Here is a 12,739-nt window from a genome sequence, read left to right as displayed (position 1 = left end):
TTTAAAGAAGAGATTGGACAATGATTTGCCTGAAATGGTGCAGGGTTTCCTGCTTGAGCAAGGGGTTGGACTAGGAGACCTCCAAGGTCCCTTCCAACTCTGTTATTGCATTATTAAATTCAGTTTTTTGTTTCCTGGTCCGATCTGATGCTTTTTGGAGAAAGGGCCTGAAAATGCTGTATGCTCCATTCTTTAAAGCCTATTAGAATTCTGTACAGTAATTTTATGCTTTGGAGAGAAGATCAGGATGTGTCATGTCAACTCTTCACTGACTCAGAATAATCACTGTTCTTTTAATCCTAAAAGATAATGGCTTTCATTCTCAAGTCAAATAAGCAGTTGGAGTTCAGGGGTTTCAATTAATGCCTCATAACCAACTGGCTTTTCCCACAAATTATCCTGCTGATGTTTCAGTCACAGTTTATTTAATTGCCAGGTCTAAGCTGGAGTGAGTCGATGTCCTGTATATGCCCAAATCCTTCCCTCTATTTTGTACCATCCTCCTATCAAAGCTATTTTCATTGTTTTATTTTTACAGAAATGTACCTAATTTGCAGTTTCCAGATTAAATACATGAGTTCAAATACATTCTGCATTTCTTCCAAAATTTCAAACCAGATCATAAATTATTAATACTGTACAAATATCAATATCTTAGAATAAAATTTAATTATAAATGCTTTAATTTAAAAAAAACATATACAAAATCAGGACAAAACAAAGCTAAATTAGACACATGTACAATGAACATAGGTTTCCTCTCTCATTGTATGCATTTATTTCTAAAATAACTACCTAATAACTGAAGCTTTCTGATGTTTTACAAAAAAAACACCCCCCAAAAATTAATACAATTCAAGTTAAAACAAAATAATATCATGCAAATTAGCCAGCAACAAGGTAGTCTTCAAAATCTAAAACAATATGAATTAAAAAACAATTTAAAAGAAAATAGAGGAAAAATAAACAGGTCTTCCCACAGTGACAAAATAATGCTAATATGGGCATCAATCAAGCCAGTCTGGGATGAGCATTCCAACAAGTCTCCCACATTCAGTTCACCTTTCTTCCTTCCAGCTGAGAAAATTACATCACAAATAAAAAGGTAAATGTAAAGCTTTCCTCTTTCTAGTCATGTCTGATTCTAGATGGCGGTGCTCATCTCCGTTTCTTAGTCAAGGGAGCCAGCATTGTCCGAAAACATTTCCATGATCGTGTGGCCAACATAACTATAGGCCGTGGTGCATGGAACACTGTTACCTTCCCAATGAAGTGATACCTATTTATCTATTTGCATTTGCATGCTTTCGAACTGCTAGGTGGGCAGGAGCTGGAGCAAATTACAGGAGCTCATGCCATCATGCAGTTTTTGGGTCTCAAACCCAGGCTGTCAGCTGACAAGCTTAGCATCTTTAACCACTGAGCCATCACACTCTATCACAAATAAGATCTGTAATATGCATTAGATTAATGACATGCGAGAATCCTGTGGTAGGTATGGAATCCTGTTTTGCTCCAAAACAAGTATCCTTATTCAGATCCTCCAGAACAATCAGTCTAGGCATTCTCAACCCAGGTCCAAAACCAAGTCTTTCAGCCCAGGAAGAGAGACTGATGGATAGCAGGTAGGCAGTACAGTAGCAAAATGCTCTGTTATCTGGGAATTACCCTATTATCTGAGAACAGAGCCCTTGCGACTGAGCTCAGCTACCAGGCTAGTTAAGATGCTGAGGAGGGATATGTGGCACATTCTAACAGTGGTGAATTCTTCCTTTTGAGAGTGAGTTATTTCTCTGTCTCTAAGAATGATTGGTTCACCCCTTTCTCAGGAAGGAATTGCTAAATCCCACCATACTGGACAATTTTTGATCTCCTTTCTTCATGGAAGATTGTGGAGAAGGTGCTCGTGACAAGCTTCAGTGGGCTCTGGATGCAACAATTATCTGGACCCCTTTCAGATAGGTTTTAGGCCTGAGGATGAGACAGAAAGAGCACTGGTCATTCTTTTGAATTATCTCAAAAGCAGGATTTGGATACATTTACATGTATCCAATGCTTACATGTTGAAACTGATGATACCTCACTCCATGGCACCAGATGTTCACCAGTATGCTGACGATATTCAATGACATATCTCTGCCATTAGAACATTAAGCATGTCCCAGTGCCTGGAGGCTATGGGGCTCTGGGTGGAGAAAAACAGGCTTCAACAAAACCATGATTTTGAATTCAAGGACCATTTTACCTCTTTGCTACTGGATGAGTGGCACTGCCCCAAACAGACTTATGATGAAATCTTCTGGATTCATGATCCTGCTTGAAAAGCAGGCAGCAGCTGTGGCTGGGAGGCCTCTGTGCAATTTTGTCTTGTTTGTCAGGTGTGCTTGTTCATGATTAAGGAGCAGATGCAGAATAAGTTGGTGTGGGCAATTATGTGTGCCCATAGAATGATACGTGTTATGCCTCTGTTCTACAAGCTGCATTGGTTGCCAGTTTGCTTATGGGTCCAATTCAAACTGCTGGTTTTGTCCTTTAAAACCCTATTTGAGGGACCATCTCTCCCCAGTTACATCTATTCATCCCATGAGGTCTAGCAAGAGAAAAATGTTATTGATAATTCATTCAAGTTCTCAGATAGCAACACAATACTTTCTGCATACAAATGTAAACATCTAAACATATTTTGGCAAGCATTCCTTATGCTTTATGTATGTATGTCTGTATAGATGTATGTGTGTATATATTCATTTACCTACTACCTCAAACCTCAAATTTGGATGTTTGAAAAATGTACATTATTTGCCTTGTTGGTAGAAAATAATGTTGAAAAATATAAAGAAAAATAACCACTCTCCCATGAATCCTTTTCTTTTCTATAGATTGTTCTGGTCTTGCACTTGTGGATATCATTCTAATAAATACACGTTTAATAATGCTTACTACATTGGGTTTATTTATCAGTGAAGATCTGCGGCATCGTTCTGTACATAAACTGAAAGTATGTTTTGAATATATCCTTCCCTTATGACATGGTGTAGTAAAGTTAACAAAAAACCTACTGAAAAAAAATGTTCAGAGAAACTTTGAAAAGTGACATTTTAGGCTTTCAGAAATCCATTGAGGGAAACTGAGGAATGCCAGTGAGCCAAATCAAGCTAAAGAACACAGAGTTAGAGGGAAAACTCTCAGTGTAGTGAGGAACTGAAAGAGATTATTACACTGTTTGTTATTACAGAAAGATATTCACAAACTGTTTCATAGTTACTCTCTCTGCCTTGTCTATACAAATGAAAACTACTAGCAAATCTGATGATGGTATATTATAGTATAATATAGTATATTGTATATTGAATCATCCTGAATCAAGATTATAGCTCAAGATTTGGGCTTGATATAGCCAAATAAATACTTTGCTTTCATGCATTTATTTTAAAGATACATAGCCTATATTTCTATTTAAGTAATTGATCTGCTGTAAAGCTATGAACTTGTCCTCATGGCAAGGCAGCTATTATAGAGACTATGATGTTAAACTTCCTGTTCTTTGGTGTCCTTGTTACTGTTCTACTGTTCTGCTGTGAACTCAAGGCAATCAAGCCTTTTCCCTCATGGCAGTTTAGATCAAATGCCAGTGTAAATGGAGCTGGTTAAAAAAATCCCACTTGAATTAGATACCAACTTTCTGTAAGAATGTCAGGATTCCAGTACAGCTTCCACTTGAAGTCTTTTAGTAAAACACTTTGTGGTTTAGGAATAGTTTCTACAGCATCAATGTAAGAATTCCTATGTTGGACTACTATTTGCGGCACTCATTCTAAGCAAGAAGAAAAGATTTCCAAAAAAAAAAAAAAATGTCAACAAGGTTAACTGGATAGATCAGCAGTTGTGGTTGTGGGGAAAAAATAGCCCACAAAGAATCTACAACAATGGGTTCTATATAAACTTTTTAAGACTAGAAACCTAAGAATGATGATGTAACTGCCCCTCCTTTGCAATTCTAGCAGCCAAACTCCTCAAGTAAACTGAGTCCCGTGCCTGAAATATTTGGCAATTAAATGTAGTACAAACACAGGAGAAATGTATAATATTAGGACACAGCACTGTATCAAGGTGGCCTATTTATTAAGTGAATATATAATATATTTCTGCACTTGCTTTGCAAGCTTTAGAAGTTTTAATTTATTCATACATTTCTGCTTTTACATTTTACCTTTTCTTTTTTCCCCAGTTCAACAAACCAGCTTTATGTGGCTTTGAAATGGTGAGAAATTGCTAATATTTTTACTATAGTCATAGTCATAGCAGTCAGTTATTTGACACGCTATTTCACAACATAACCACAAACCTTTGAAAGCTTCTGACTGCTCTAAGACTTGTTTTTAACATCTTTATTATAAAAGAAAAAGAAAAGAGAGGAAGGAAGGGTCTTCAAAATGATACATTATAATATATAACCAAATTATGAAATGCAGTATACTTAGTTTTCAGTACATTATTTGATCACAGCCAATTTCTTGGTAAGACAGAACAATATGGGATAGACAGTATCATTGCCTGATGGATTTGTAGTTGGCCAACCAACCACACTCAGCATGTGGTCCTTGATGCAACTACATATACTTGGAGGGAAATGTGCAGAGGGGTTCCTCAAGGTTGTCTCTTGAAACCAGCACTCTTCAACATCTTCATAAATGTCCTAGATGAGAGGATTGAAGGAGCACTCATCAGATTTGCAGATAACACAAAACTGGGAGGAATTGTTAACTCTTTGGAAGACACTCAAAATTCAGGAGGATTTGAGCATTGGACCCTATCCAGCAAGTTGCAGCTCAGTGGTGAGAAATATAAGGTCGTTCACCCAAACAGGAAAAAATCAGATGCAAAGGAACATAATAGCCAGTACTTAGCTTAACACTAGTGCTTATGTCTTCATGGACACCGCTTAAGTATGAGCCAGCAGAGTGCTGCAGCTGACAAAAAAGCCAATGCAGTCCTAGGCTGTATCAACAGAGGGATAGTACCAAGACCAAAAAAAGGTGATAGTACTGCTCTATAGCACTGGTGAGCAACATTTGGAATACTGAATCCAGTTCTGATAATTGCAATACAAAAAAATCCCTAGGAAGAGTACAGAGAACAACAAAGATGGTAAAGAGTCTGGAGACTAAATCCTATGAAGCTAAAGGAATTATTGTAGCTTCACAAAGATAAGATTGAGAGGAGACATGATACCAGTCTTCCAAGGAGAAATTTTCTGACAATGAGAATGATTAATCAATAGCACACCTTGCCTCTCGGAGTTGTGGGTGCTCCATTGCTGGAAGTTTTCAAGAAAAGATTGGACAACCATTTGTCTGAGGTGGTATGAAGACTCCTGCCTTGGGCAAGTAGTTGGTCTAGAAGACTTCTGAGGTTTCTTCCAATCCTATGATTCTATCATCCTCTTTTAATGACACCATAATCCCCTACGGGCAACTGAATGGAGCTTAGTGTTTACTGGCCAGATGCCCTTCCTGTTGCCAATGCAGAGTTTTTTTCAGCATATATATTCTCAGTGTGCCCAGAGAGAGAAATAACTGCCTCTAACTAGAATCAAACTCACAGCCTCCTGATTGAGGCGAGAGCTCCACCTCTAGGCCACCGCACCACTCAACCCTATGATTCTATTAATAACTTTTGTGAAGCCACACTGTTGTTGGGCAAGTATCATATTCTTAATACAGAATTGATCACCTCCATACTCCATGACCCAATAACTGGGATAAGAAATGAACAGGCAATCTTCTAAGAAAATTTAAGATGCCAGTTAATGTCTCCCCTTTTCCTGACATATTTCCAGTCTTGCCTACTTTATCCTACCCTTCAGTGGGATTATGCTGCAGTAAATATTATTGCTGAGGGTACAAATCCAGTAGCACCTCAAGACCTACTGGTCAGAAGGCCATTGTATCTCCTATAGTTACTCTTCTACTTAGAGATTATGATGCTTGCATGGCTGATAAGAAAAAGCATTTGGGAGGGATATGGGATAGCAATTTGTAGGCATTTGGTGTCCAGATTATGTTGGTTGCAAGTGTTTAGCTAAACTGCCATTTGTGGAGTTGTCCATGACTGGACACAAAACAAGGATATAGTAGTTGAACAGAAGCAAAGAGTTTGGAGATTTCTGGGTGTTGGATGAAATTTTTAAAACCTGGATCTGATAGCCTTGTTTTATATTGTAGTTTATGGCATATGTACAAGTAGTGCTCCCAACTGGCATCATTTAAAAATAAACTTTTCTTTTAATCCCTAGTAAGAATCAAATATCTGAGTTGCATCAAGAAGGTCCTGTGATATATGTTTTTTTATAATGTGGCCTACATGCTTCTTTTTATTAACCAAGATTGATTAATTCTACTTTATTCTTGAATTACTGGACTTACTCTTCCATAATAATGTTATAGTCTCTGCTGTTAGTTGCCATTGTCACCAGAACTGCAACTAGAGATCCTGGGTTGTCATCTAATCTTGCTGGTATTTGATAATCCTAACATTTATCTTCCTCAGCTTCACTTGTGGCAAAAGGAAAATGAAATTCAGCTCTAGTGGGTCCAATCATGTATAATACTTACATACATCATGTTCCAATTTACATGTTTCACATTTTGATTTCCACAGGATGATTATTATGATGCAAAAATCTGGTATAATCATCAGTGTTTAGCTAACAAAGAAGACTATGAAGGTAAGAAAACCAGATTTTGCATAAAGGTGTATCCAAAATAGTAAATGAGAATTACATTATCCATGCTTTTAAGTATTTGTTATGATATATGTTTGCAACTTTGTAAGGATTTAGTAATAAAGAAATCATGGCTGAACCCAACAATAAGTATTTCATGAGGTTATCAAGGCCACACCATATCTTTTGTGTAAAAGCTATTAGATCTGATCCCTTTAAAGATCAGTTTCAAGAGTTCTATTAAAGCTATTTAATCTATTAAAAAACTAATCGTGAGTATTCATATTATCTCAAGATAAAATGTTAAAATTACAATTAAAATTATGCAGTTAACTAAGGCAACAGTTTAAAAAAATTAAATTCACGTGGGATTTCCGGTTTGCAGGGCTTCGGCGGCGGCAGGAATCCGCGATCGTGCGCGGTTTCTGCTGCGCTCGCCGCTGGAGTGCCCCGATCCAGCCGGATTTGGGGCTATAGTTACCCCGTAGAGGTAACTGAAGACAGGGGAGACCTGGCAGGGGTCCAGGAGAATCACAACCCCCCTCCTCAGCTGGCTTAACTCCCTTTTCCGAAAGCGGTGGAGCGGCGGTCAGCAATCGCCTCCACAAAGAAGCTCTCATCTGGATAAGAATGTGCAGGAGGAAGCTGAGAAGTGAAAGTTTTGGCTGACCGGGATAATAAGTAACGTTTAAATACATCGCTCCCAAAGAAGACTCGGAAAAAGCAGCGAATGAAAGTAAAACGGGAAAGTTTGTTTTTTCTCACTTTCCTTCCTTACGGTGATAGCAGATGAAATGAGAAATTGGAAAAACCCATTTTCACATCAGCAGGTAATTAAACTGGAAAATTAAAGCCAAGGGGACAATAAAGATTTCTGAACATTTGAAAAAAAAACCCACCTTTTTTGCTATAAGTGGGAAGGGAGACGAAAAGAATTAATATCAAGATCTTGCTGGAGGAGGCTGCTTGGAATTTATAAGACTAGAGCTAAATTGTAACAAGACTTCTAAAAGATACATTTTAATTGGAACTTTGCAACTGAACTGTAACCCCAGGAAGAGAAAGTGTAAAAAGAAGAAAGTGTTAAACAGTCTGTGTGTATTTGGATTGTTTGCTGACTTTGGGACTTTTGGAAATTATTATTTGAAAGACTAAAAACATTTGGGTTGGGGCTCTTCTGGCTCTGTTTTCCATTTCTTAGAAATGGCGATTTCTACCTATCAGAAACTACAAGAACAAGAAGATTGGGATGAAGAAGAAGCCATCTTTAATGAACAAGCAACTCTAGCTGGGGAAGAAAAGGGAAAGAGAGGAAAGAGAATGGAGAATTTAAGACTTAAAAAAGCAACCAAAAAAGGGAAAAATAAGGTGAAAAATCGATACAATGTCAGAAAGCAACAGAAAAGAGGAATACAGAAGAGGGTGGAGATCAAGAGGGTGGAGATCAAGAGACAAGGGGGTAAAAAGGCTAGACTGGAGAAGAAAGGAAGGGAAAAAGGGAAGAGAAGTTACAAAGGTTTGAAACAAGATGTAAAGAAACAGGATTTATTCAGAGATAATGGGTAAAAATATAATTAAAAAAGAGATTCTGCAAAAGTACATAAGGACTGTATTGTTGTATTTGTATTTGAAATAGTGTTAGAAAACTGGAATATTATATGATTATAAAATGGGATAAAATATTAAAAGGAATGTGTAAAATGTTTAAGACTTAACGATAGAGTTTAATTTGCTATGGATTATTGTTTTAACTATACTATAAATTTATTATTTTTTCTTACTTTAAAATATAGTACGTAGCTTTAGAATGTACTAAGCAGAATCCAAATGAAAATTATATATTATTTTAAGTGTTAAATTTAGGGGAAAGATATAAAGGCGTCATACTTCAATCAGTGATTACAGGAGAAATTTTGTGTTAATGAGAAAAGATAATAGATAATTGAAACAGAACAGACAAAAGATATAAGCATAATGATTTAAATTGAGATGAAATAAATAAAACAGAATTAAGAGAGTGAAAAGAGGGGGAGAAACTATATAGAAAATGTAGAATGGTAAATAAGATATGAAATGGTATATAAAGTGAGCATGAATTCGAATTTATGTCTATACAAAAAGATGTAACTCGGGACTAAGCCGCTTTCCAAAAAGAAGTTTTATGTTTTCATGTTTTGTGTTTTGTTTGTGTATGTTTGTTTATTGAAAATTAATAAAAAATTTATTAAAAAAAATTAAATTCACGTATCAGTTAAAACAAGTGTATTTTAAGATCAATAACAGTTTCACTCTAACTCATATTGGAATGTTCAGGTCCACAACCCAAAATCAATCAAAAACCCAATCTACTGTTAAGTCCATTGAAGAATGAATAATAAACTCACACATAGGTGAGGTTAAGGACAGAACTTCAAATAGCCCACACTTTTAGTTTTTCAGTTAAAATGGCATTTAATGTTAGCTCTGGAAATTGTGTCAGTCAGCGATGTTAATGTCAGAATCAAGATAGTGACCATAGTTACATTTTAAGTTTTTGACACGCTTGCAACATATATGTGGGACTGAATAAATGCCTTTTCTATAGGTTTATTTAACAGCTGGATCACTCTATTCCTTGTCTGCTGAATTTTTTGACCTATTATTTTTAAAAAAAAAAAACTCAAAATGTGCTGTATTTGATTTTAGCTTAGCGCAATGCATGACCCCACAGTGCATGAACTGTAACCATATAAATTTAGGTCAGTGTGACTTGTTATCATGTTGTCATTAGGGGGGGGGAAACAGGGATTAGAGTAATGCAGGACTGCATAAGCTTCATTAGCTTGAGCTTCACTGAATTTTTGGAAGATTCCTTCCAAAAGTGGATAGAATTTATTTTGCAAGAGGGCAATGTTGAGGTGTTAAAACTTGAGAAGGGTTGAAGCAAATATTATGCTCCTTAATTCCCCCCATAACTGAAAAAAAAATGGAAGGGGCCCTAAGTACTGACATGGAGATACTGAAAATCCTCTGGCCTCACATTTTATATCCCAATATAACACCCTAGCCCACAAGTGTTGCAATACTTGGAATATAGTACCACAATGTAAATTATTTTGACCCAGCATAGAAAAAAAAAGAAAAATTCTTATTCACAAGTTTGGTTTCCTAAACCAAAAGAGCAACAAAATGCTTTACCCTATTTAATAATGATACTTAAAACAAAAGTGGTATTCAGCAGGTTCTGACCAGTTCTGTAGAACCGGTAGTGGAAAATTTGAGTAGTTCGGAGAACTGGAAAATACCACCTCTGACTGGAGATTTTACAGTATCCTTCCCCTGCCACACCTACCAAACCATGGCCACAGAACCAGTAATAAAATTTTTTGAATCCTACCTCTGACTTAAAATGTATGTAAACCTTTCTCTGTACACAATATTTAATTGTAATATTAAAGTGTTGGACTGATCCAAGTTCAAGGTCACTCTCAGTCATGGAACCTCTTATTTGAAAGACAGACTATAATTAGTATATAACTGTGCTGTCCGGACAGTTTAGAGTTAATGGGATTTGGGATAGTTACTTAGGAATTGTGAGCTGTCCCCTTAAGGGAATGCATCATGGTAAATGTAGTTAAAGGTATCCTGGGAAATGTAGTCCATGTCACGTGACCACATCTGTAATCCTGATTGGTCACTATATTGACCCTTGTTGGGTTGGGGGAGGGTCCCTCACTCTTGCCTGAAACCACCATACCATGCAGCTGCTTCAATCATCATGGGGTTGAGACCTTTTTATCTTTCTACACTACAAGACAGGTATGCAAAGGATTGGACATTAAGAAGAACTTCATCACAAATGTGAGTTATGAGGATACCTGATGAACCAATAAAAAAGACTTTGTTATGGATGTTTTGTGGAGTTACTCTGTCTGCTTTATACCATCCAGAGAATAATAAGCAGAACATAACACTTCAAACTTTTTCAGAATGTTTCATGCAGCAAAGTATATAGTAGCCACAGATACTATGCCATTAACCTAATTTAAATGTTTAGTACAGTCTAGGAAAGCTATTCTGTGAAATATTTATGTTTATTATACATTAATAATTTATATTTAATGCTAAAAAGTATGGATTATGGAAATGCTACAGGGCTACTGACCATTTTATTTATTAAATGTTTATGCTATCCATCTTCCCTATAACCTGACTCTGGGTGATTATTCAAAAGTGAATTACACATCAAAAGACTTCTAAAAACAAGTCTCAAAAAAATCATGTTAATTTGTGCTACCTTGCTTTTTTTAAAAAAAAACCATACATTTTTCTGCAGTTATTGTATGTAACTAGATGTGTACATCTTTGTACTTTAGAAATGTAAGCAATTACATGCATTTCCTTTTTCTTCTAGCGGATTATGTTAGTCTCTCATTCAACAAAGATAAGACATTGAGTCAGGTAAGACAAACAATGACCATTTTTATCATGGCTTGGTCTATTTTGTTCAATATAGAAGCTGACCCAGGAACATCATATAGAGGATTGAGCAGAAAAGAAGGAAGGAAGGAAGGAAGGAAGGAAGGAAGGAAGGAAGGAAGGAAGGAAGGAAGGAAGGAAGGAAGGAAGGAAGAGAGAGATGGAGGGGGAGAGATAGGGACAAAGAGAGATTGTTTGGCCTAATTAAGGTAGTCCTTGACTTATGACCACAATAGAGCATAAAATTTATGCTGTTAAGTGAGAAATATGTTAAGTGAGTTTTGACCCATATAACAACCTTTCTTACCTCAGTTGTTAAGTGAATCACTTCAGTTGATAAATTAGTAACATGTTTATTAAGTGAATCTGACTTTGATTATGAGAAAGTTGCAAAAGGAGACTGGGACACTGCAATAAATATCAACCAGTTGCCAAACATCTAAATTTTGATGACATGATCATGAGGATGCTGCAAAGGTCATAATCATGAAAAACAGCCATGTCACTTTTTTCAATGCCATTGTAACTTTGAACGGTCCCTAAATGAACTATTGTAAGTCAAGGACTACCTGTGTTCACTAACGCTTAAGCTATTTACTATTTACTATAAGTTTGTTATGAGATGATAGTAAGAATACTCAGACAAGAAGAGATGGAAACATGAAACTTCCATCAAATCTCAAAGAAGTTGAACTTATTGGTCAATGAACCAAATTGTTCTGACCCAAACCTGGTTCTAAGAGAGCAAACACAAGACAAAGGCAGAGGTATAACCTTTTTATATTTAAGCTAAGAATCCTGTTTCTTCACAGATAAAAGGCTGCTTCCCACTAATTAGCTTTGACAATTAAGAGCCTTGCCAAGTTTTTTCAAGTCTGCCAAAAAACAACAGATAAGAATTAGTTTATAAGAGCCTTCAAATACCAACTGCAATGTCCACGAAACATCTTTGCCTTCTTCAAAGAAGGTTAATTTCACAGCTGGCTTTTATCCTCTTGAAGAAGGGGCCATTACCTTGCAGCCTTACTCCCGAGTAGCCCTTGCTGTTGTTACTGTTCTTTCCTCCGAGCAATCCTTCGTGCACGCGCACTTGGCACAGGCTCCTCGGGAACCTCCTCATCACTGCTGCCAGCCCCCACAATCTCTGAAGGCAGCAGTCCAATCCCTAATGGTCCTGGCCCCTCATCTGAGCCCTCACTCTCCTCAGCCGTCTGCACCTGCTGCCGACTAACCACAACACAAATAGAGGTGAAGTGAGGAAAGAAGACGTGCTCAAAAGTTTATACTTGCATTAAAATATCAACTGTATTCCCAATATCATTAGCCCTCATTGTGTCAGGATTCTGGCAGTTACTCCATTTTGTATACACGTTTTATAGTTGACACATTGACTGCCTCCATACATAATTCTAATCTATAAACATTGTTTGACAATCACAAGTTGTTCACACAACAAGAAAATATCCAATATAGCTGAATATAATATGTGTATTCTCAGAGTGGGATACTTGGTCTTTTGTGAATTCAGTTTCGTTTCTCTTTTCTTCACCTGCTTTT

At 36.7% G+C, this 12,739-nt stretch overlaps 1 protein-coding gene across 1 annotated transcript in view; it reads left to right on the top strand.

Moving 5' to 3' along the window:
* The window catches only part of CATSPERB (catsper channel auxiliary subunit beta), an 88,247-nt gene that overhangs the window by 15,480 nt on the left and 60,028 nt on the right, over positions 1–12,739 (top strand). The window contains exons 8-11 of the mRNA XM_087952070.1: positions 2,880–2,998; positions 4,229–4,261; positions 6,661–6,727; positions 11,118–11,164. Coding sequence (XP_087808196.1) covers positions 2,880–2,998; positions 4,229–4,261; positions 6,661–6,727; positions 11,118–11,164 — 266 coding nt within the window. The remainder of the gene's footprint in view (positions 1–2,879; positions 2,999–4,228; positions 4,262–6,660; positions 6,728–11,117; positions 11,165–12,739) is intronic.

This window comes from Notechis scutatus, chromosome 1, assembly GCF_049901735.1.
Source record: "Notechis scutatus isolate UNSWTSFEM ecotype Mainland chromosome 1, rNotScu1.2, whole genome shotgun sequence".
Taxonomy (NCBI): Eukaryota; Metazoa; Chordata; class Lepidosauria; order Squamata; family Elapidae; genus Notechis; species Notechis scutatus.
The sequence above is the reverse complement of the archived record's forward strand: the minus strand, read 5'-3'. Positions and strand labels throughout refer to the sequence as shown.